Consider the following 24,340-nt stretch of genomic DNA (forward strand, 5'->3'; position numbering starts at 1 on the left):
ATTTTCTTATTCAAGTTCTTTATTGTAGTAATTCAACACAGGAAAAATCCAAGAACACAAATGGATTTCCTTCTTGGCCAGCCAACGCGTTTCGTCTCAAACATGAGACTTCTTCAGGGCTTGAACTTTAATTGATAATCACAAATCAGTACATCTTGATAGATTTTCTCAAAAACAGCATATTATGGTAATTTCTCTTTATCCTGACGAGATGTGCTCAAAGAGATAAAACTTATACAAAATCAGGAATCCCTGTCTATAAGATGGTTGTATTTTCAACCCTGTTCTTGTCGTGCTTGGTCTTGATAATCTAAGAAAGGTATGAAATTGTTCGGGGTCTATGTACATACAAATGTAAGTTGCATATTCTATTTTCAGATTGTAATTGCCGCTTGTTTTCCATTTTCATAAATTAGTTTAGACTGCTGTTGCCCCAGTAATGCTTTTATCTCAGATCTATAAAGTTATCCGTGGTCGATAATTTGTGATTGAAGACAGGGCCAGTGGCATATTATAAAATGATGAAGCCATCTTCAGAATGCGAAGAGGGGCCCCTGAGTCTCCAATATCTACTTAAGACTTATTGATGTAGGGCAAAATGTGGGCCTCTGAAGGATTTGGGGGTCCCTATGTCACAGGGGATGCAGGAGCTTGTGTTACACCCTTGGACTGGGCAGAACTTCTTAACAAGGGTTTTTTGAGAATTTAACAACCAGGCTAAAGAAAACAGATAAGAAATGCTATAAAAGGCAGACAATAAATGGGGGCGGGCAGGTATTTATCTCATCATGTGTAAATATTTAATGACAAAGCAAACTCCCACAACTAAAACAGATCAAGTGACAAAACCGAATTTAAATATAAATGAATAGAATGGTCACTGTGCTAAAACTTATCAAGCTTAACAATCAATAGAGCCATCACGTCTCTAAAATGAACCATTATGCTCACTCTGAAAACCAATGTCATTCTAGGTATAAGTAAGTATGGAAGATATAAGCTGATTTATGAAAAAAGCACATTTCATTCCTCCCTGACACTAAAACGAAAAATGAAAATGAAACTACATATCACACAAGCACTAGGACCACAAGATCTCCACTGGTAAGACATGACCCTATGTAAGGATTAGGAGCACAGCATCAGAGATCTGAATTCCTATCTGAACCAATCCGGAAAGGCCTGTCAGTCTTATTAGAGGCCAATCTGCACTAAAGATGGTGCAGGAAAACAACTGTGAAAAGCTGACATGAGAGCAGCAGCGGCCGATATAAATGAAGGGTGGTGGGGAAAGTGAGGTGTTGCACAGGGGGCGGGGTCATTAAATAGAATAAAAAATTAAAAAACGTAGCTTTGTCTCTGGCCATTCCTGCGTTGCATCTCCTCACGCCACCTCTCCTTTTCCTGCCTGCTGCTCCCAGCAGCCCCTGGGACAGACTCCCTGTCCACTCCCCAGTCTGTCGGTTTTCTCGAGCCCGGCTGCTCAATGCAGCTGGGTTGGTGAAATCATAAGTGCGCATGTGTGTTTTGGTCTGCCTGAGACAGCCGGCCAAAACACATATACGCACTTAGGGAGTGGAGTGCACTAGCACTCCTCCTCCGCCATCCCATTCCACTGCCCTGCCTATCCCAACAGCGCTGGCTAACTTCCGGCAGATGTAAATTTAAATGATCCAAAAACATTGGTTTAATTAACATTTACTGGCACTGAGCCAGGCAGTGGGTCGACGCTCCTCTGCCATTGTGGAGGAGACGCCACTGCATGAAAGTCTCTATACACCAAGGGCCTAATTTAATGGGATTTGATGTAGGGCAGCACAGTAAGTCACCTTGCTGCGCTGCCCTATGTCAAAGTGAAAGGGCAGGAGTACACCATATTTATCTAATGCGGTGCATTCCTAGACGTCCCCTCAGTGTTGGCACTGTTTTGGTACCCAACGCAGGCACGCTTGCACCATGCTGCAAGGGTGCCTGTGTTATCGGAAAGATTGTTTTTGTGCAGGGAGAGGGTTTTTTCTCTTTATATGTGTGCTGCAGAAACCAGCACACTTGGAAAGCAGAATAAACGAGGAGAAATAAAGTAATTTCTCCTTGTTTCGCCTCACCTCGGGAGACGTTAGGTTTTGGCGCTTCCCCAAGGTTACATGGTCTTGTAAATCTGGGGAGCCATCAAAATCCATGTTTTGTGCATGAGCATACCTACTACAATGCCCAGAGAATGCCTCCTGAGTGCAGAGTAAGGCAACACATCGATTTACCCTGCCTTGCCTTACTCCATATCTATGAGGCCAAGCCAAGTCAATTTATCTTTATTCGACTTAATTAAAAGTCATACAAAGAGATGTAAAAACATTTCATACAGGGAATTTTTAGGAACAATTCATACATAATAAAATATAACAATAAAATTCAATTACATTTCATACATATTAAATACGTCAATAAAAACAAACGCAGGCGTACAAAAGTTAAAAGGAATAACAATGGAACTAATGAGTATGTTTTTTCATCCTAGCTGACTTGACATATCTATGAGGCCATTCAAAGCCACGCAAAGTGGTTGTGCCTGACCGTATAGCTATGATTTTGTTGTTTGTGCTGCCGGAGTGTCACACAAATTGATGCTACGGAGGTGCAAGGGTGATCACAAATATGCCCCCAAGTGACAAATGTAACATTGCAAAGATGGCAGATAGTAATCAGAGATAGGCTGAGGTTATATCTGCGCTTGTTGCTTGGATAACCAGCTCAGGGAATGGCGATGTATTCAATGTCGAGCGTGGCAGTGAATTTTGCAAACAAGATTTTATAAACTATTGTGTAGATGCACCAGCTTTAATTTTAAAACATTATTTATATTTAAGGATAAACCTTATATTGAATTAATTCTAATTTTTTACAGTGACTTCAAACTTTCACATCTTTTTGCAAAGTTTTTTCATGTTCTGTTAAGATTGATATATTAATTACATGACTTGTCGCTGACAGGTTTAGCAAACAATGGTGCTGAATAATTCAAATTTGCACAATGTAATACTACTTGAGAACCAGCTGCGTTGTGCCATGCAAAATGACACGCGGGGATGCCCTCGGGTCACCAGGCGCTTTACAAATCGCTAAAATAAATAAAATAAATAAATAAATAAAAAATAAAATGACACAGTTATAGTTGAGACATATTTACCACATTGCTGGCGTGAATGAAATCTGCACTTGTGTTATACCACACACAGTACTGCATTGCACTACCATGTAAAAGCTATTGAGCGGTATCTTAAATGACTTGTGCAATCAAGACATAACCACTAGCTCACAGTGGCAGCCCCCACAATCAAAAAGTGATGAGGCGGGTGGAGGGGGTGCAGGGGTGAGCGCAGGAGGGTGAGCGCTGAGGGGGCGTTTCACAATAATTAAAAAGGAACTTACCTGAAGCTGCCTGCAACCTCTAATGTCGAGTCGCGTCTCGTTGTTCTTTCTGGTCCCAGCATCACAGACTCCCTGTCCTTAATCATAATCACAAATCTTTATTCGATCTCTTTTAAAAACAGATCATAAAAGCATAGTTTCATCAGATGAGCCAAAAAAAAACAATATGATAAAAACCTTATGAAGACAATTAAAAAACAATGAAGATCTTTGTGGGGTTTGAGACAATTTCATCAAATGAGCCATGATCGAGTAAAGATAATATTTTAAAACCATTTAAAAGAACAATCAAAATCTTGGAAAGTTTTAGGGCTCTTGTGCCCACATCCCTTAATTAAATCCATTATTCCCATTATCCCAACAGTTTAAGACAGCAGACCCCGGGTCTTTCTCTTTCTCACACAGGACCACAAAAAACTTGCTACAGAAAAGCAGACAAAGGGATCAGAAAATGCCTTTTAAAAATACAGTGCCTCCCTACACTGAGGGAAACTATGGCACCTTAGAATTGGATGAATGTAAGCTTTCCTGTCAGTATGGTAGAACTTGCAGAATAATACTAAATGTAAATCCATTTAGGGCTAGTGGTTATCGCTGGGGCAGAGGGACAAATCTGAGTGTTTGAATGTCCTCTCTGGGAAACCTAGTATCAGTGGGATGAAGTTTAACCGAAAACGCAATAGAATAAATCTATGTTGTACAATGCTGGTGCGAGAGAGATATGAGAATCCTTCCCCTAATCTTGGCGGAATGAGATCATATGCAAGGGATGCCTTTTGTCTCTGATTCTTTTCCCTTCGGACAAAATTGGCCCTCTGGAGATATAGCTCAGTGACTTGCCGGTTTGAGACCCTCCTACACGATGAGGGGTCCCGAAATAGATTTCCCTGCCCGATTGCAGTCAGTTCTGCCTCTACGTATCTGAGCCAGCCAATCTGTAATAGTGATGCAGCTTCAGACAATCACTGCGTTGTTCTCACGTGATGAGAGCAGCGTGGGGATTGGCCTGAGCGGGCTTTTTTGATGCTCTGCTCAGGACAGGGAGTGTGTGCTGTTTCTCCTACCTGGCTGTTCAATACAGCCTGGTTCGAGAAACCAGGCAAAAGTACATGCTCACTTAGAAGTGCACAAATCAGTCTTCCCCCCCTCCCATGGCCCAGCCCTCCCTATGCATGCTGGTTCAGCCAGCAGGTGAAAAAATAAAACAATGATAGAATATCATTTTATTTTTCACCTGCTGACTCTGAGCCAGTGGGGCGACGCTCCTCTGCCATTGCGAAGGAGCCACCCGCTAGCTCAACATATTGAATGTAAACGACCGCCTAAGGGTGCTTTACGTTGAAATGTCTTGTTTGTTAAAAGTAGGAAGCACATTTTCAGGTTATTTCCAGGCCATGGATGTTGCGTGGGAACACCCACAGCAACACCCATGGAATGCCCCTTTCACACAGAGTAATGTGTGAAAGGGCCTCATTTTTTACACAGCCATGAAAAGTCACAGAGGGTGCTTTTAGATTACCTTGTAAATATGGGCAAGCCCATGGCGCTGCCTGTGTGTCAAAAAAAGTGATGCACTGGCGGCGCAATAGGCTTGTAAATGAGGCCCTGAAGTGTTTCTAAGGTGTGTGCAATTCAATCAAAGTATGACACTTTCTGAACCTTGTTTCTTATTGCCAAAGAGTGTATCACAATGTGCACAGCAGACAATCATGCTTGTCCATCAAGGATAGAAGTGAAAGTTTCATGCAAGAAATAATGGCCATTTTGTTACTACGCCAATATTAGATCCTTGTAATGTGTTGCTGAACAGTGTGCCTGTATTGTTTCTTGTCTGACCTCCTGAAGCTCATGTGCTCCTGCTCTGTTCTTCACAGGGTGAACGGGGCTTGCCAGGCCTGCCTGGAATCATTGGTTTCCCTGGAATGCAAGGACCTGAGGGGCCCCAGGGGCCACTAGGACTGAAGGTAAGGGTCATTGAGTGTCATACTACTGATGCAGTGCCAATGTTTAGTCGTCAGCTTCAAAGTGAGTGCTAATCAAACATGGTTTATGTTTTTCCTAGGGGGATACTGGAGAGCCAGGCCTGCCTGGAACAAAAGGGACAAGGGTAAGTGCACAGTTACTGAAACAAAACGATTTTGTCTCAAAGGAAAGAATGACAATTTCGAAAGTATTTTTTTCTACAGTTTAGCTTCTTTACGGTGCACGCTATCTCAAAACTCTAATCTATGTTCCTAAAACACTGCACGAAAATCTTGACCTTCACTTAAAACATCTTTTTGTTGCCTCTCCCTTTTTTCTTTGAACTAGTCTCTCCTTACCTTCCATCTTCTGCAAGCCTCCTCTCCATGAGTACAGCCTACTGTAGGCCATGTGCATGTTTTTTAAAATGTATTTCTGCAAACTGCTCACACCACATCTCAAAGATCACAACCTCGCCTTCTTTGAAATTCATACCTGACAATACGTAAGTCTATGTCTTCTACTAATCCCACCAGCCATCTGCACGAAGTCACATGCCCCCTTCTAAAGGCCACAGGCAATTCGTACTAATTTAATCAACCACAAAGTTGCTAGAACAATTGCGTTTATTCCAGTTGAGGGCATAAGACTAATCACAATCACCAAAAATAACCACTGGATTAACCACTAACCTTGGGTTCTGGAGCAGCATGCTGCCCGACGAAAAGCGCCACGCTACCTCATCAGGCACGGTAAGCACTATATAAATGCAATTACAATATAGTGAATTTTTGGTCCGATAGATTAATTTTGCTTTTTAAATTTGTAGCATAAATCCGAGAATGAAATGTAAAGGATGACTGTCTCTGTTAGAGAAACTCTCCAGAAAATGAAATCGACAGACAATGTTGTTGCATGCACAAATGCATTGAAATCCATGTTGATGCCATTGATATGGACGTGGAGTCACCAAAATACAAGAAGTGGTGGAGCTGAATTCATGCAGCATTGCTTTCCTCTCTTCTGACATTGCAGAAAGTGCTACCAAATGACCCTTTTCTTTTTTTAAAACAGATTTTATTTGTCAGGGGTCACATATGATGCAAGGCTCCGAAACCCGGAGTTTCTGCACACATTAATATACCAGCAGTACAATCCTAGACATTTTACATCAAAACAACCAACACCCCCCTTCCCCCACCCCCAACTGTGCCAATGCTGCCACCTAATTACATGGAATCCGTGCATAGCATGCCAAGTCCAACAAAACACTCCCTGCTCCCCATCCAGGAGCCACTTGTCAAATATCCGGTAGGTCGGTCCGCTCAGGTGGCGGGTCCAGATCCAGACCACGATAGTCCGCCCATCGCATCCATATCTTAAAATGTTTACGGGGGTATCCCCTGGCTATGAATATAGGCTGCTCAAGTCCCATACAAAAGTCCATCCCATTCTTCCAAGCAGGCAGCGGCGGGGCTCGGGCGCCTTCCACGCCTTAACAATGTCTCTCTTTGCCAACGTTAGTCCGAGCACCAGCAAATGTCGCTTATATCTATTGCCCCCTATTCCCTCCATCACGTGCAGCAGGGCTAATTTTGGTGTGTGCGGGAGCACCCGGGCCAGAAACTCAGACAAACAAATGAACACCCCACTCCAGAATCTTTGCAGAGCCGAACACTCCCACACAGTATTGAAAAGCGGGCCCTCCTCTACACCACAGCGGAGGCAGTCGGGAGAAGTAATCATGCCCGCCCTCCAAAGACGCATCCGGGTGGAATGTGTGCGGTGCAAGTATTTGAATTGAATCAGTCGAAAGCGAGTGGATATGGCCGCTCCCCTCGGAATAGCCAGGGCCTCAGCCCAATCCTCCTCCTCCAAGTCCCCCACGTCCCCGCCCCACGCTGCCCGAAATCTGTGTAGGTCTGTGGAGCAGTGGTGCATCAATGTCTGGTAGATACATGAGATTTTCTTGTCTGGGAGGTCTCCCATGAACACCTTGGCCTCTATCGGGCTGAATTCGGGAAGGGACCCTACGTCTGTCAGGTAAGGCATCAGCGCGTGTCTGAACTGGAGGTATTTAAAAAATTGGGAACGTGGCTTCCCGTACTCGTCTTGTAAATTCTGAAAGGACTTCAGGGTACAGCCCATCATGACATCTCCCAGCGAGGAGATCCCTAGCGCATCCCAACCTCCAAAGCCCCGCAGGGCGTTCAGATCGGAAAACTGACCATTTCACCACAAAGGAGTCTCCTGGGTCAGAACATTCCACCACCCCATCCTACTCAGAGCCCGCCTCCAGACAGAAAAAAACACCTGTGTGGCGGATGGGAGGCGTCGCCGAAGCGGTGCAGAATATAGCAGGGCGTGAACAGACGCGGAACCCATCAGGTGTCGCTCCACCGCGTAGGCCGGGTTGTCCCGGTCCCCATACCACCATTCGTTGAGTACCAACAAATGCGACGCCTGATAGTACGAAAGAATATCGGACATAGCAAGCCCCCCGAGTAAGTAGATAGAAAGCACGTACGCAAAGCCACCTGTGCAATCTGCCCCTCCCAAACGAACCCCCCCAAGCAGAGTTGACCTGCCGGAACCAATAGGGCGAAATCTGAAAGGGATGGTTCTGTGGCTGGTACAGTAGACGGGGAAGCGCCACAATTTTGAAGATCGCCAATCTGCCATAGATCGTTAAGGGCATGCGGGACCAGACCTTCAGATCCTCGCGCGTGCGATCCCACACTGCAGTGAGGTTGCGATCTCATGAGGCAGTCACTTCTTCCGACAGGTAGACCCCCAAATACTTAACCCCTCCGGTCGCCAACTGTAACCCGGAAGCCCATGTCCCTGTTCCGATGCCAACCAGCCAAACACCGCAGGAGTGAAGAACGTCCCAATCCCCTACCCTCGCCGTGACCCCCAGTACCCACAGATGTATTCCGAGTGGTGAAGAACACGACACCGGGAGAAGGTGGGTAAACAAAACAAGGGAACCCAAGGTCTTGGGGAACACAGCGCGTCTCCTCTAATCTCTCGGTAGCAGACTGCTTAACCCAGTCGAGACCGCTGAAAAAGAAAAGGGGGACAGGATTAGACACACTCCATAAACAAAACTAGTGCCAAGTAAACACACGAACCACCGACCTCCCCGCTTACCCCAGTCAACACTCGGGAGTAGCTTGATACGAATCAGGAAAAAATCCACTGTTTTCGTATTGGATCTTTCTTGTGTAACCCCAGACCAACCACGCCCCCTTGGGAAACACCGAGAATGACAAAGGGGGTGGCATTAGCAAAAATAAAACAAAGAAAAAAGACTAAGAAGGAATAGGGAAAAAAAAGGTGTCTAAGGATATAAAAGACACCCAAAAAACCCCTGTCTTTAAATGAACACGAAGGTAGCACAAAAAACGGACGTTGTTCAGCTCCTTCGTGAAACCACCCAAATGATACACAACAAGATGGTTTGCGTACAAAAAAGAGAAAAATAACGGGACGCCAGAACTCAAGGGAAACGCAGCCACGTATCCCGAAGCGTCACCGAATACCAAAACAGGTCCCCACTAAGGGTTCAAAATAGCCCAAAGGTTTAGAAAACAGGATAAATGGGAAAAGGGGTGCCAAAGGCCCACTGTAATGGACCACAACGAAGAGGGAACAAGGTAGGAAAACAGTAACTGGAAACACACGGCAAGGGACCATCAAAGAAACCAAGCACCGGTTTCCTGCGGGCAAGCCCTTTTAAAGCGAGCCAGAGGGAGCGTCCATAAATTTGCATATGCACTTGGCACTACACGTTAAAACCAGTGACCGGAGGTCTAGACAGAAGGCCCCTGCCCCCCCTGAACCCCAACAGTACCCCCCCCAAAAGCCTTCCCACCGGCCTAGGCTTCTTAGGGTGCAGGCGATGAAACAGACGTACCAACCGGGCAGCATGCACCCGACTCGCTGGAACCCAAGAACGATCCTCGGGGGCATACCCCTTCCAGTCTATAAGATAGTACAAACGCCCCCTCTTTTTCCTGGAATCCAACACAGCATTAACCTCATACTCCACATTATCATCAATCAAGCCAGGAGGAGGAGGTGGCATCTCTTGAGTGGTGGTGACATAAGGCTTCAATAAAGAAGTATGAAACACAGGATGGATACTATATTCAATCGGTAAGGTCAGCCTAATTGCCACTGGATTCACCACCTTCTGGACAAGAAAGGGACCGACAAACCAAGGCTGTAATTTCCTCGGTCCCGGCAACCTCAGATTTTTCATTGCAAGTTAAACCCTATCCCCTACTGCATACAGGGGAGCTGGTCGTCTATGCCTATCCGCCTGTTCCTTCATGACCCTCTTAGACTCAAACAGCTGCTGTTGAGCCTTCTTCCAGATATCAATCAAATCCCTACTAAGGGAGTCCACTGCAGGCACCCTCTCAGATGATTGAATGGAAATAGTCTTGGGATGGAACCCCATTGAACAGTAAAACGGCGACATACCTAATGCTGAGTGCATACTGTTATTATAGGCGAACTCAGCCACAGGAAGGGCTTTTACCCAACTGCCCGTCAGCGACGTTAATAAACATCGCAAATACTGCTCCATGGTTTGGTTGGTGCGCTCCGTTTGCCCATCGCTTTGTGGATGGTAAGCCGATGACAACCGTACGTCCATTTTTAGAGACCGGCATGGGGCAGTCCAAAAGTGTGATACAAACTGTGCCCCTCTGTCTGAAACGATGGCAGTAGGCACCCCATGTAATCGGATCACTTGTGCCATAAATACATCAGCCAATTCCCTAGACGTGGGTAACCTTAGTAAGGGAACGAAGTGTGCCGTTTTAGTGAATAAATCCACTACGACCAGTATGGTCGTAAACCCTGAATCAGGCAGCAGATCGGTCACAAAATCCATACTGATCGTATGCCAGGGGGAGGGAGGCACTGGCAAAGGGAGCAACAACCCAGATGGTGACATGTGCGAGGACTTACTAACAGCACACACCGGACATGAGGCCACAAATACCTGTACATCAAGGGCTAAAGTCTTCCACCAGAACCAACGCAAACCCATTTCCTTGGTCTTATTAACTCCGGGATGCCCAACCAAAGACGAAGAATGACAATAAGTAAGAACCAGTGTACGCAACTCAGGGGGCAGAAACAGCTTATTAGTCTGATACAACAACCCATCCCTTAACGTAAACCCAGGTTCCGACAGCCACGGAGCCAGGTCCAACTGTTTAATTTCTTCTTGTACTTTAACCAAAAAGTCATCCATGGAGGCACAACCAACAATCCTTTCACTTGGTATCATAAATCAGGTCTCCTCTACCTGCCCTCCCTGTGATGGATCAGCGTAAATCCGAGATAAAGCATCAGACTTCCCCTGTTGAGCTGCTGGCCTATACGTGATGGTAAAATCGTATTCATTGAAAAACAGCACCCATCTCATCTGCCGGGGAGTCAAAGCCCTGGCAGAACGGAAACACTCCAAATTCTTATGATCCGTATAGATCGTAATGGGGTGACGAGCCCCCAAAGATAGTGTCGCCATTCCTCAAAAGAAAGCTTTATGGCCAATAGCTCCCTCTCGGCCACGGTGTAATTCTACTCAACAGGTAGCAGTTTTTTCGAGAAAAACGCAATTGGATGCATCAACCCAGTCACGCTGTCAAGCTGAGACAACACACCCCCAACTGCCAGCTGGAACGCGTCCGCCTCTACATAAAACGGAAGGGTAGGATCAGGATGCATTAACACAGGAGCAGATGTAAATTGCCCAATCAAACATTCCAATGCCAACTGTGCTGCAGGTGTCCAATCAAAAACCACTCCCTTCTTCAGCAAAGAAGTCATAGGCGAAACAATTTCTGAGAAATGGCTGATAAAACGCCTATAGAAGTTGGCGAATCCAAGTAGTACTTGTATATCCTTGACACATGTGGGTATGGGCCAGTTGATAATGGCTTCGATTTTCCGGGGATCCATCTTAATACCATCCGCCGAAATCAAGAAACCCAAGAACTCAACATGTGTCGCACCAAACGTGCACTTATCCAGCTTGATGAATAAACGGTGTTCCAACAACTTAGACAAAACCTGCGAAACATGAGCATCATGATCCTCAAAGGACTGGGAAAAAACCAAAATGTCATCAATGTAAACGATCACACTGATATCCAAAAACTCACGCGAAACCTCATTTATAAAAAACTGAAAAGCAGCAGAGGCGTTACATAAACCAAAAGGCATAACACAATACTCAAATAAACCAAACTTAGTGCGGAACGCCGTTTTCCATTTGTCGCCCTCTCGGACTCGAACAAGATGGTAAGCACCTCTCAAGTCAAGCTTTGTAAACACCCTGGCATGTCGCAGCTGATCTAACAATACCGGTATGAGTGGTAATGGGTACTTGTTCTTTATTGTAACTTTATTCAACGCTCTGTAATCCACGCAAGCGTGGAGATCACCCTCCTTCTTAGGTATAAAAAAGATGGAGGAGGATACAGGCGAAGAAGATGGTCGAATGAACCCATACTTCAACATTTCGTCCAAGTACTGCCGTAGATGTTTCTCCTCCGGCTCCGACAACTCATAAACCGTGCTACAGGGCAAAATAGCCCCCAGAACCAAATCTATACGGCAATCAAAAGCCCTGTGAGGAGGCAAAACACACGCCTGATCCTTATAAAATACTTCCTTGTATGCCACAAATGAACGAAGAAGGCAAGCTGTTCTGAACACAGCCACTCGCTGCACAAGACAATGGAGACACCCAGTCAGTCGCCTCGCAATAACAGTGCAGAAGACAATACTCTGAATCGAGCGTGACCAACATCCGTGCCCAATCGATTCTAGGATTATGGGCCTGTAACCAGGGCACCCCGAGTACCACCCCAAATGCCGGAGCGCGTCTCCTCTAATCTCTCGGTAGCAGACTGCTTAACCCAGTCGAGACCGCTGAAAAAGAAAAGGGGGACAGGATTAGACACACCCCATAAACAAAACTAGTCCCAAGTATACACACAAACCACCGTCCTCCCTGCTTACCCCAGTCAACACTCGGAAGTAGCTTGATATGAATCAGGAAACAATCCACTGTTTTCGTATTGGATCTTTCTTGTGTAACCCCAGACCAACCACGCCCCCTCGGGAAACACCGAGAATGACAAAGGGGGTGGAATTAGCAAAAATAAAACAAAGAAAAAAGACTAAGAAGGAATAGGGGAAAAAAGGTGTCTAAGGATATAAAAGACACCCAAAAACCCCCTGTCTTTAAATGAACACGAAGGTAGCACAAAAAACGGACGTTGTTCAGCTCCTTCGTGAAACCACCCAATAACAGTGCAGAAGACAATAGTCTGAATCGAGCGTGACCAACCTCCGCGCCCAATCGATTCTAGGATTATGGGCCTGTAACCAGGGCACCCCGAGTACCACCCCAAATGCCGGAGCGGCTATAAGATCGAAACAAACAGTCTCAGAATGCCCATTGTCGAATGTCATCAGCAAAGGTTCGGTCTGCCAGACGATTGACCCAGAGGACAGTTCCGTCCCGTCAATGGCCCTCACGGGTTCTGGTTGTCTCTTCATCACACACGGAACCATCAACTTCTCGGCCAAACCGATATCCATAAAGTTCCCTGTAGCCCCACAATCCAATAACACAGACAGGGATGCTCTACCACTAGATGAATATGCAAAGCAAGCTGTCACCGTGAAATGGTGCGGGACTCTTTGCACTGCCCCTTGTACATCATAAGGATTGCAACTGCTACTCTCAAGGACAGAAGGCCTCTCACACCCCCCTCCTACGAAAGCCACAGCCTTATTCACTGTTAACCGGGACGGTTTCACAGGACACTCTCGAGCAAAGTGCCCACCCCTCCCGCAATACAAACACAACTGCAACAATCGCCTCCGCTCCTTTTCCTCCTTAGTTAAGGGACCTCGCACCCCACCCAACGGCATAGGTTCGGGATCTGTCTTTACATCCCCACTTTCCGGTGTCTCTCTCTTGGTTATAGTGGTCCTCGAGGGTTGAAACCTGGCCCTCTCCCCCTTCCTCTCACTCAATCTATGGTTGAGTTTTACCACCAAATCGATGAACTCAACACAATCCTCGGGGGGGGGGGGTCTACTACCTGTGAGACAATATCCTTTAAGTCTTCGCACAAGCCCTGATAAAACAAAGAGGTTCTTTTTGCAACAGGCCATTGAGTTTCCGCTACTAAGCGGTTAAAGATAGCCACATAAGCCAGAAGGTCCTGCTTCCCCTGCCTTAGCTTTAGCAATTCTGCATCATTTGGGGCTTGAATGCCGGAAAACTACTCAACACGGCGTCGTTGTTTTTGACCAAGGGGACCGCCCAACCAGCAGCAGTACCGAAAAGGTATGAAATTACAAACGCTACCTTAGTAGTGTCATCGGGAAAAGCAGCTGGTCGACACATGAAGTGCAAATGGCACTGATTCATAAAGATAGCATATCTACTACTGTCCCCGGAAAACCTCTCAGGAGCAGCCAGAGGCACCACCACTGGAGTGTTAACAGTAACGGACAAAGGGGACCCACTCTGTCCCCCACTCCTCTCATACTTAAATGTAGCTGGCTGTATCACTGGGGTCTTAGCCTTCACTCAGGGATCCCTCCCTCTCCTCTTGGTGTTTTCCTTAACGCTAACCTCACTCAGTGTCAACCGTAACTCATGATTCTCTTGTCTAAGGGATTGGACTTCACCCTGCATAAGTGCTAAGGCCTGCATAAGTTCCTGCATCGAAGGCGCCCCTCCTGTTGCCTCCTCAACCATTCTTCACTCGGGCGGTGTATCAATTCGTGGGCTTGGTTTTCTGTTCCGATGCCAACCAGTCAAACACCACAGGAGTGAAGAACGTCCCAATCCCCTACCCTCGCCGTGACCCCCAGCACCCACAGATGTATTCCGGGTGGTGGAGAACACAACACTGGGAGAAGGTGGGTAAACAAAAAAGGGAACCCAAGGTCTTGGGGAACACAGCGCGTCTCCTCTAATCTCTCGGTAGCAGACTGCTTAACCCAGTCGAGACCGCTGAAAAAGAAAAGGGGGACAGGATTAGACACACCCCATAAACAAAACTAGTGCCAAGTATACACACGAACCACCGACCTCCCTGTTTACCCCAGTCAACACTCGGGAGTAGCTTGATACGAATCAGGAAACAATCCACTGTTTTCGTATTGGATCTTTCTTGTGTAACCCCAGACCAACCACGCCCCCTCGGGAAACACCGAGAATGACAAAGCGGGTGGAATTAGCAAAAATAAAACAAAGAAAAACGACTAAGAAGGAATAGGGGAAAAAAGGTGTCTAAGGATATAAAATACACCCAAAAAAACCCTATCTTTAAATGAACACGAAGGTAGCACAAAAAACGGACGTTGTTCAGCTCCTTCGTGAAACCACCCAAATGATACACAACAAGATGGTTTGCGTACAAAAAAGAGAAATAAACGAGACGTCCATAAATTCGCATATGCACTTGGCACTACATGCTAAAACCAGTGACCGGGGGTCTAGACAGAAGGCCCCTGCCCCCCCTGAACCCCAACAGTGCCCACTCGTTTCTGTCCACCCAGCACCCACAGGGTCGACTTGGCCTGGTTCATGTATAGACCAGAGGTTTCACCGAAGATCTCTAAGATACGAAGCAAGCGTGGCCCCGAACGATCTAGATCCCTAATAAAAAATAAGACATCGTCCGCATAAAGCGCTATTTTATCGGTGAGACCCGGAGCCCACCGGAAACCCTTGAGCTGGACGTCTATGCGAACCCACGCCGCCAGGGGCTCCATGGCCAGCGCAAAGAGATATATGGAAAGGGGGCATCCCTGCCGAGTGCCCCTCCGGACTGGGAAGGAGCGCGATATTGATCCCCCCACTCGTACTGATGCCGTAAGGTCAGTGTATAATAACCGTAGGTAAGACATGAATCGTGGACCAAAATTCAGGTGCCGCAAGAGGGCGAATAAGTATACCCAGCTCAGGGAATCAAATGCCCTGTCCATGTCAGCTAGGAACAGCGCAGCCTGCTCCCCCAGTCTCCCGCAGTCCGAGATTGCAACGTGGGCGCATCTTATATTGTAGCGAGTCGCCCTCCGCGGCATAAATCCTGCCTGATCGGGATGAACCAAGCTGGAAATATGGGGTTTGAGCCTGTTGACCAGGTCCTTGGCAAAAACCTTGGCCTCCGTATTGAGTAAGGAGATAGGGTGGTAAGATGCATGATTTTCGGGGGGTCGACCTGGCTTCAAAAGGACCACCACCTCTGCATGTCTCCAGTCTGGGGGGAGCAATACCACCTCACCCGCCTCCTCAATTACCAGGCGAAAGTGCGGCCCGAGCTGCTCGTGGAACCGCCTGAAAAACTCGGATGGAAAGCCATTAGGACCGGGAGCCTTACCGGGGCGCAGTTACCCCAAGGCCGAACCCAGCTCATCATCCGACAGTGGCCTGTCCAATAGCTCTCTCACGTCATCCGTGACCGACCGTGGGGGTAGATCGTCGATAAACCGCTGGATTACGTCCTCCGCCAGACACTCCCTAGGTGCATATAACTCCTCATAATATGCGATGAAGCTCTCCGCAATGACCCAAGGCTCAGTAACAGGCAACCCCTCTGAATCAACCAACCGGGGCAACGGCTGGGCATGTAGCATGCCCTGGCACAGGCGGTGTAACATCTTACTTGACTTGTCGCCCCACTCGTACACCCAGCTACCTGTGGCATGCCAAGCCTGCCTAGCCTCTTCCATCAAAACCGCGGTGTATTGCTGCTGAGCCAGCGCCAGCTGCCGTCTTGCCGGTCCACCGCCTACCTCCCGACCCCTCTGCTCCAGCGCCTCTATGGCCGCCTCCTGCAGCACCAGATCACGTCGTTGCTCCCTACGCGCCGCTGCGCACCAAGAAATATCTACCCTCCGTATCGTGGGCTTCATCGCCTCCCAAAGGGCGGCCGAGGAATCCACGAAACCTACATTCAAGACAAAGTATTCATTGTTTTCTTTGGACAAATGCTCCCTGTACTCTTTCAACAAGTGCCACCCCGCCATCCGCCACCTGAAAGGCTGTCTGCCGGGACCTATACGAAAGTTGAGGGCAATCGGTGAGTGGTCAGAAAGGGCTCTCGGCAGAACTGCAGTGGACTCTATCCTATGTGTCAGTTCCCTGGGCACGAAGATATAATCAAGCCTGGAAAATGAGTCATGCACTGTCGAATAATATGTGTAGTCCCTACGAAAGCCCTGCATATGTTTCCATGTGCCTGTCCAGTCCAGTCCTGTCACCAGGGCGCGCAGTTTCGTGGGAGGGCCCCCCACCCCAGCAGTGCATCAACCCGCCACCTGTCGCAACACAGGTCCATCACATCATTCCAGTCCCCCCAATCACAGCTAGGGCATCAGGTATGTCTCCCCAAAGAGTCAGGAGCCGCTCCACAAGAGACCACTGCAAGGGCGGCAGGGCGTAAATGCTTCTCAGTGTTACTGTCTCCCCCTATTCTACCCTGGACAATCACATATCTACCCTGAGTGTCGACCCAATGTCTATCATGTATGTAGGAGACCCTGCGGTGAATTAGTATCGCTACCCCTCTTGACCCCCTGGTGAACCCGAAGTGGTATACCTGGTGGAATCCGTAACGTTGCAAACATAGCGCCTTCGTGCCTAGCATATGGGTCTCCTGGAGTAGAAGAACATCTGGCCCTTTTGGCATACTGAAGCACTGCTCACCGTTTCACCTTATCCAGGGCCCCCCTCACATTCCAGCTAAGGATGCGTAAGAAGCCAGGGGCTACCCGTCCCGTCCCCCTAGTATCAGACATAGCGAATCAACTTTATATAAACTAGTAGTGTTTCCACGACTCAGCACACAGAGAATAAGGTATAAAGGCAGCATCAAGATAAGCACAAACAGTCCCCAAAACCCCCCCACTGTACAGCCCCCCTGTGACCCCCTACCCTGCACCTCCCGAACATGGAAGCACCTGTCGCGGCCAGAGTGTAGCCAGGGCCCCAACGGGGGAACAAAGGCCACCCCTTCCAACGGATCCCCAAACAGTACCCCATAACCCTAGGGCGCCACTCCCTCCCGCCCAGTCCTGCAAGGCATGGCCCCCAGCCTGAAGGAACTGGCCCACCTAGACATCTACCCAAAACAGAATGCAAATCAAACCAAAAGTCTCCAGCTTCACTTTACTGCAGTGTGCTGCTCCGACAATGAGTCCCCCCACCGGACCGCAGAGCCAGAGCGAGAGCTGCACCCGGACCGCGATCCTTTGTTCCGTCGCCGCTGACTCCTGAGGCTGTCTCGAGCTATCCCGCTGGAGGAAGAATCAGATTCCCTCCCCGGAGGCGTATTGACACACAGCTTGACAGTTTTGTCCGTCCATTTGAACACTTCCTCCGGGGAGTCGAAGAATAACGTGCGGGACTGGAAGATGACTCTCAGCCGGGCCGGGTACAACAGAGCGTACTGGAGCTTGAGGCCTCGGAGCCGTGCCTTAGCAGGCAGGAAGGATTGTTGCTGCTGTTGCACAAGGCGTGTATAGTCCGGAAAGATGAGTATGTTCGCGTTATTGCAAGTTAGGGAGGTCTTAATCCGTGCCTGACGCAGGATAGTGTTCCGGTCCGAGTAATTGAGAAATTTGGCGATGATGGGCCTCGGGCGTGCCCCGGGGGGGGGGGGGGCTTCTGCGTCAGGGCCCTGTGGGCCCACTCCACCACAAAGCAGCGAGACAGCACCTCCAGGGGAAGCCAGCCCTCCAGCCACTGGGTCAGGAAATGTTCCACGCTGCCCCCCTCGCAGCCCTCCTGAAAACCCACAAAGCGAAGGTTGTTCCGCCGAGCCCGCCCTTCAGCATCCTTGACATGCAGGGCCAGGCCCTTTTGCAAGCGTTCCATAACCGCCATCTTCTTCGTCAGGATAGACACATCGTCCTCCACCTTCGAGATGCGAGTTTCTGCGCCTGCGATGCGTTCAACTGCGTTCCTCAAGTCCTGGCGGAGCAGCATCACGTCCGAGCCCACTGCGCCAATTTTAGCGTCAAGCATATCCCTGGACTGGGTGATGGCAGCCAGGAGGGCAGCATTATCCGGTGACTGGCCATGCGACCCTGCGGCGTGCCCGGCCTCCGTGAACTTGTCCATAGGCCCCTGCTAATTCTGTCCACCCCCGGCGCGGTCCCGCGTCATCTCAGCAATCCTCGGCACAGTCTCTAACACGTGGGACCTGCGGCCGCTCCCCGCGCCGTGAACAGCAGGATGATATGACCACGAGCGGGCCCAGCGCGCCGCCACCGCTCTCTTTGCTCGGACACCCCTATGCACCAGTCGAGGGCCCCTCAGTTCGCAGCCTCCCTCATGGCCCGATCCGACCACCGACCCTCCCGATGAACCTGTATAGCGGCTGCCCATAGATCTCAGCCAGGGTGGGGGGAAAGAAAGAGGAGGGAGTTGGGGGGGCCCCTGCCACACTTTCCACCCCCACAGGTCCACTCCACCTCACCGTGCTCTCAGGGCCAGCGCCAACAGCCTCAGCAGCTCCAGGCTGTGCCGGCCGCACCGCCACATCCAGGGCCACGAAGAAAAAAGAAGGGCGGGGAAGGCCCCTGATCAGGTCCCCACCGCTACCATCCCAGAGGCAGCCAATGCTGGGCCGGGCACCGGCGCCGCCTGTCTCTCGAGGTGCCCAGCACGTACCGCAAAATGGCGGCCGCACCCCCGATGACGGACCCAGCGGCACTATCGCGGTCAGTCCCCTGGCACCAGAAATGCCAGCAGCACCTCCTGATGTTCCGTCAGGCCGGGGGGGGTGGGGGGGCATCCGCCCGCCCGCCAAGCGCCAACTCTGTGGGTGTGTTGCATCGGTCCGGCCGCTCCACCACTGCCGCGCAGGTCTATAGGCGTTCTGGCCACGCCGCTCACCAGAGGCCCCGACTCGCTCTCTGCCCGCATCGCGGCAGGCCCCTCTCAGCAGCTGGGGGATTTCGCTCCGCAAAAGCACCGGAGCACAGCCTTTACAGACACCGGAGGATCGCCAAAAGGCAGGCGACCTCGACGGTGCTCAGCTTTGCCCTGCAGATGTCCAAGGGCAGGATATTACGTACCAAATGACCCTTTAACCCAAAACAAAACATCAATGGTGTTGATATGTGATTTTTAACCCCAACGACATCACAGAAAGAGACATCACTAAAGTAAAGAAAACAAACAAAATTAACAAGGCAATACATTTTAACCCGTTTGATGCTCGCCGACTGGAGGAATCCCTCCCTATTGCTGCAAACGACCGTTGGCCGACGCAGCCCCACCCCCCTTTAGAACCCGCCATGGCGGAATTGCCGCTGCGGTTAAGGCGCTAATTACTAGTTACCACTTATATATTGTTTAGGGTGTTGCCAAGATTAGACAGGGATTTAGCCATTATAAGACAATAGTGCCCCCAACCATTATATGGATAACGCCATCATATGCCTCATTGCCACCACATAGCCACAGACTGTCATGATATCATCAGGCACAGCTGGTATATGCCCAGTACAGCCTCAAATGTCATGGAATAGCCTCATATTCGCAAACGCAACCACCATCTGCCCTGGTATATTCAGATTGTGCACAGGCATGGCCCTAGATGCTCAGGTGTGGCCTTGTCTGCAGACGTCAGACTCACAATGTGCATACATATACTTAAATGCTCAGTCAAGCCTCCCTGTGCAATGGCATTTGCTCATGGAGGTATCATACGCAATAGTACTGTCTGAAATTATCTGCCTCATATGAACGTTGCAGATATGCAGAGAGACTTATATACCAACTGTAGCATCCACGTACATGATAGCAGCGTCAAATGCCAGCAAAGACTCGCCATGCACAAGTGCAGCCGGGAATTATCAGTTAATGTTACCAGGCCTAATTTAATTTTCAAATGCACGATGCAGACTCTTGATGCAGGCCTATGCCCTTAAATGCCCAGTGCAGCCTCTGCGTGTAGACCTACGCCCTGAGATGCCCAGTGCATCCTCTGTGTCTAGACCTACTCCCTGAGATAACCAGTGCAGCCTCTGCGTGTATACCTACGCCCGAGATGACCAGTGCATCCTCTGCGTCTAGACCTACGCCCTGAGATTACCAGTGCAGCCTCTTGATGCAGAATAAAGCCTCAAAAGCACAGTGCAGCCTCTTGACGCAGGCCTATGCCCTCAGATGCCCAGTGCAGCTCTTGATGTAGACGTATGGCCTTCAAATGCCCATTGCAGACTCTTGAGGCAGATCTATGACCTTAGATGTCCAGTACAGTCTCTTGATGCAGGTGTATGGTCTCAAATGCCCAGTGCCGCCTCTGATGCAGACATAAAGCCACAATAGCACAGTGCAGCCTCTTGATGCAGATGTACTGCCTTCAAAGGGGAAATGGCCTTTACAATGCTGACTGTGCCACACGTGCTGTTTCCCCGCAAGTGGAACCAAGCTCGCCTTAACCACGCATATGCCTTAACCACGCATATGCGTGGTTAAGGCAGTACGCTGTCTAGAGGCGCGGATGGGTGGGCACAGGAAGAGGAAGGATCGGGAGAGGGAAGTGAGCTGATAAGTGGGGCTGGAGCCTGGTTTTGGGAGATTTAGGGGGTCGTTTTTAGGGCTCAGGTGGCGTCGGGGTGCTTTCAGGGTTCAGTTGGGATTGGGGTTGTTTTTAGGTAGGGCCGGGTTGTTATGGGTCTTAGTGGGGGTAGCTGATGTTTTCAGGGCTCGGAGGGCTGGGGTTGTTTTTAGGGCTTAGGTTCGGAGGTTCGGTTCGGGTATGTTTTTAGGGCTCAGGGTTTGTTTTGTTTTTAGTGCTTAGGGCGGGGTGGCGGCTGGAGTGTTATCTTTACCACGCATATCCCTTTACCACAAAATTGGGTGGTAATGGAATGCATGGTAAAGTAATGCATTGTAAAAACCTGTTGCTGCTCGCACAGGTCAGAGAGGTGGGGTGGTGAAATGAGACAGACGACGGGATAAGTAATATTAATTAATTCCATAAATAAAACCACTTACTTTGCGCTCGCAGTATCGCAGAGTAAGTGGTTTTATTTATTTATTTATTATTACTTATCCCGTTGTCTATCGAATTCCACCACCCCCACCCAGCCCAGCCCCCGCCTTTCCCCACCGCTCTTACCTGTGCGAGCCACTACTGGTTAAGACACATTCGTTGTTTCGGCAGCGTTGCATAGGCGTGTGTGGTTTAGCCATGTGTGCCTCTGTCATACAACGCCTTCAAATTCCCAGTGCAGCCTCTTGATGCAGATCTATGGCCTCAGATGTCCAGTGCAGCCTCTTGATGCAAAAACTGGCTTTATTTTGGCTGTCTCCTGCCTGAAATTGCCTCAACTTCAATTACGGGCAAAATATATTCTCCTGATTCTTTTTTTTTTTAATCTCACATTTTCCTTTTCCTAAATGTTGGCATGTATGCAGACCTATGCTCTCAGATGCACAGTGTAGTCTCTTGATTCAGACGTATGGGCTCAAATGCCCAGTAGAGTCTTTTGATGCACAGGTGCAGCTTCAGATGCCTAGTGCCACCTCCCCCCATATGCAGAACATTCGTAAGGTATTTGGAGTCGTCCTTGCTAAGCCCAGACCTCTCTATGGTTCTGCAACAGCTGCTCCCCAGTTTCTTCCTATTATAATGATCAGTTCAGTGATTTCCTGCCTCACTGTGGCTGTGATATTTGAACTTGTTGGGGACGCCCTTCCTTTTCGGCACCTCTCATCATGGTTGTGACAGCTGACTTCCATGTGCTCCCTGTGCCAGTCTTCCTTCTACCAGCTCCCACCCTCTGGTAACTCTGCAAACCTGGTGATCCAAGACAGAAGGATCGGAGAAGGTCAGGGCTTTAAAGGCAACCTGTTGTGAGCACCTTAGCAAACCTTTTTTATGATGATCTCACCTCCAGGGTAATGCTTTTCTGAGGGAGCTTCTTGCATTCTAGAAGATCCTTCTGCTAACGTCTAGGATGAAATGAAAAACATAATTTTCTCTACAAAATAAAGACGTTTAATACTAAGTAATAAACCATTTTGCTACTGCTATATCATCGAAAAGAAGAATCAACACTCAATGCGTAGCTGACTTTGTCTCTTTTACCTCGTCGTCTATGTCACTACTCATGTTCTTGGATCTGCTGAAGGGTAAACATTGTTTACCACAAAGTTTTTACAACGCGGTACCTTTACCACGCATCCCTTACAACGCAAGTCGTTACCACGACTTGCGCTGGGGGGCGCTAAAGGATTAAAAATAGTAAATTTACTATCCCAACACCTTCCCTAGGGTCCACGGGGACTGGTGTTAGAATAGTAAATTATACTATTCGAAATCCGCTGAAGACATGTTTTCCATTCTAACTAGCATAATAAGTACAGACCTTTAAACTCACTGCAATGGCCCACTGTTCTGGTGCTCACCTCCATATGTAGACATTCTGAAGGGAGATGTTTTCTGCAGTAACCCGGCCCATTTAAGAGAATATCTAGGGGGGAAAAATCAAGTGACTCCTTAATGATTGTGGGGATCATTCTTTTTCTTTGAACCCCTGACCACAACCGCGTAGCAGACCAGCGAGAGAGGTCAAAATTACTGATCAGCTAAGCTTGTCAGGAGTTTTGGTGTGACGATCATGGAGACGTTAACAGTAATGGTGGTGGATTATCTGTTAAATTGCTCACTCTCACTAAATATGGATTTTCCAGATTTTGGATCACTGGATTTCATCCCTATAGAAGTGAATATGATCAACGCGCCATATTTCACAGTCAGGAGAAGGTGCAGAACTACCAGTCCCCTTCTTTCACACATCCCCAGCATATCACAAAACTTAATTCCTCCTTGCTGACTCATTTCAGGCAAAATGGTAATGGAAAAATGAGTTAAAATACTGGCAACAGAACCGAGTTATGTCAGGTGACATGGATTTATTCACCAGAACACTGCTAGCATATGTCTGAAGGTGAAACACTGGTCAACTGTACATTTCCCAACCTGGAAACCTTAGTGGCCTCCTGCTAACATATTATTCTCTATCACGAAGGCCTCTAGCCCCCCAAAACCATGTAATTAATACTATTCAATTACAGATCCAAATGTCTCAATATAGCCTTAGAGCCCGTCGAAGAGGGCTATATCAGCTATTAAAGGCCCTCTCCAGCGTTAAAGGCCCCGAGCCGAAGGCGAGGGCCTTTAACAAGGGAGAGGGACTTTAATAGCGGTATAGCCCATCTACGAAGGGCTATAAGGCTATTAGAACATTCTGCCACTAGAGGACAGAATGTTCTAACAAAAAGAACAAAGCTTTTTGGGAGCGTGAGGGGATTGGAATTCCCTCAGGTTCCCTGAAGCGTTTGTTGACAGCCAGAGCTGTGAACAAAGAACCATTGGAATGTTGGAGCTCCTGGCTTATACCAGCCATTATAAGCCCGGAGCACTCCATTGTTTTCAATGGAGCTCCCAAAATCCCAATGTTCAAATAGAGGCAACTTAATGTGAACTCCAACCATAGAAGAAATTCAGAATAGATAGTGGAAAGAACAAGTAAAAAACAACCAAATTGAAAACTAGTGCCCAGGAGTATGCAAAACGAGGTGCTTTTCCTCTGGTCCCTTCCTGTTCAAAATCTATGCTTTAAGCCTTTTTCTTCATTGTAAACGTGTTATAGAAATGAAAACATTTCTTCTCGTTATGTCTTCTTTAGGGAGGCACAAGATTTTGGCACAAACTCCTGTCTACAATTTTTTGTTGATGGTGATTTGCGTGAAAACTCATGGGTGACTGCATGGGAACGCCCATGCACCACCTTTGGAATGCCACCTGGATATAAAGCTATGCACGGCAGCTCATTGCACTGTTTCGCAATACTTTTGGTTAAACGCCAACGT

At 48.4% G+C, this 24,340-nt stretch overlaps 1 protein-coding gene across 2 annotated transcripts in view; it reads left to right on the forward strand.

Moving 5' to 3' along the window:
• Positions 1 to 24,340, forward strand: part of COL4A1 (collagen type IV alpha 1 chain) — a 515,832-nt gene that overhangs the window by 244,485 nt on the left and 247,007 nt on the right. For both annotated transcript variants that reach the window (XM_086934756.1, XM_086934755.1), the window contains exons 3-4: positions 5,301 to 5,390; positions 5,489 to 5,533. In XM_086934756.1, the coding sequence (XP_086790882.1) occupies positions 5,301 to 5,390; positions 5,489 to 5,533 (135 nt within the window). The remainder of the gene's footprint in view (positions 1 to 5,300; positions 5,391 to 5,488; positions 5,534 to 24,340) is intronic.

This window comes from Lissotriton vulgaris, chromosome 8, assembly GCF_964263255.1.
Source record: "Lissotriton vulgaris chromosome 8, aLisVul1.2, whole genome shotgun sequence".
Classification (NCBI taxonomy): Eukaryota; Metazoa; Chordata; class Amphibia; order Caudata; family Salamandridae; genus Lissotriton; species Lissotriton vulgaris.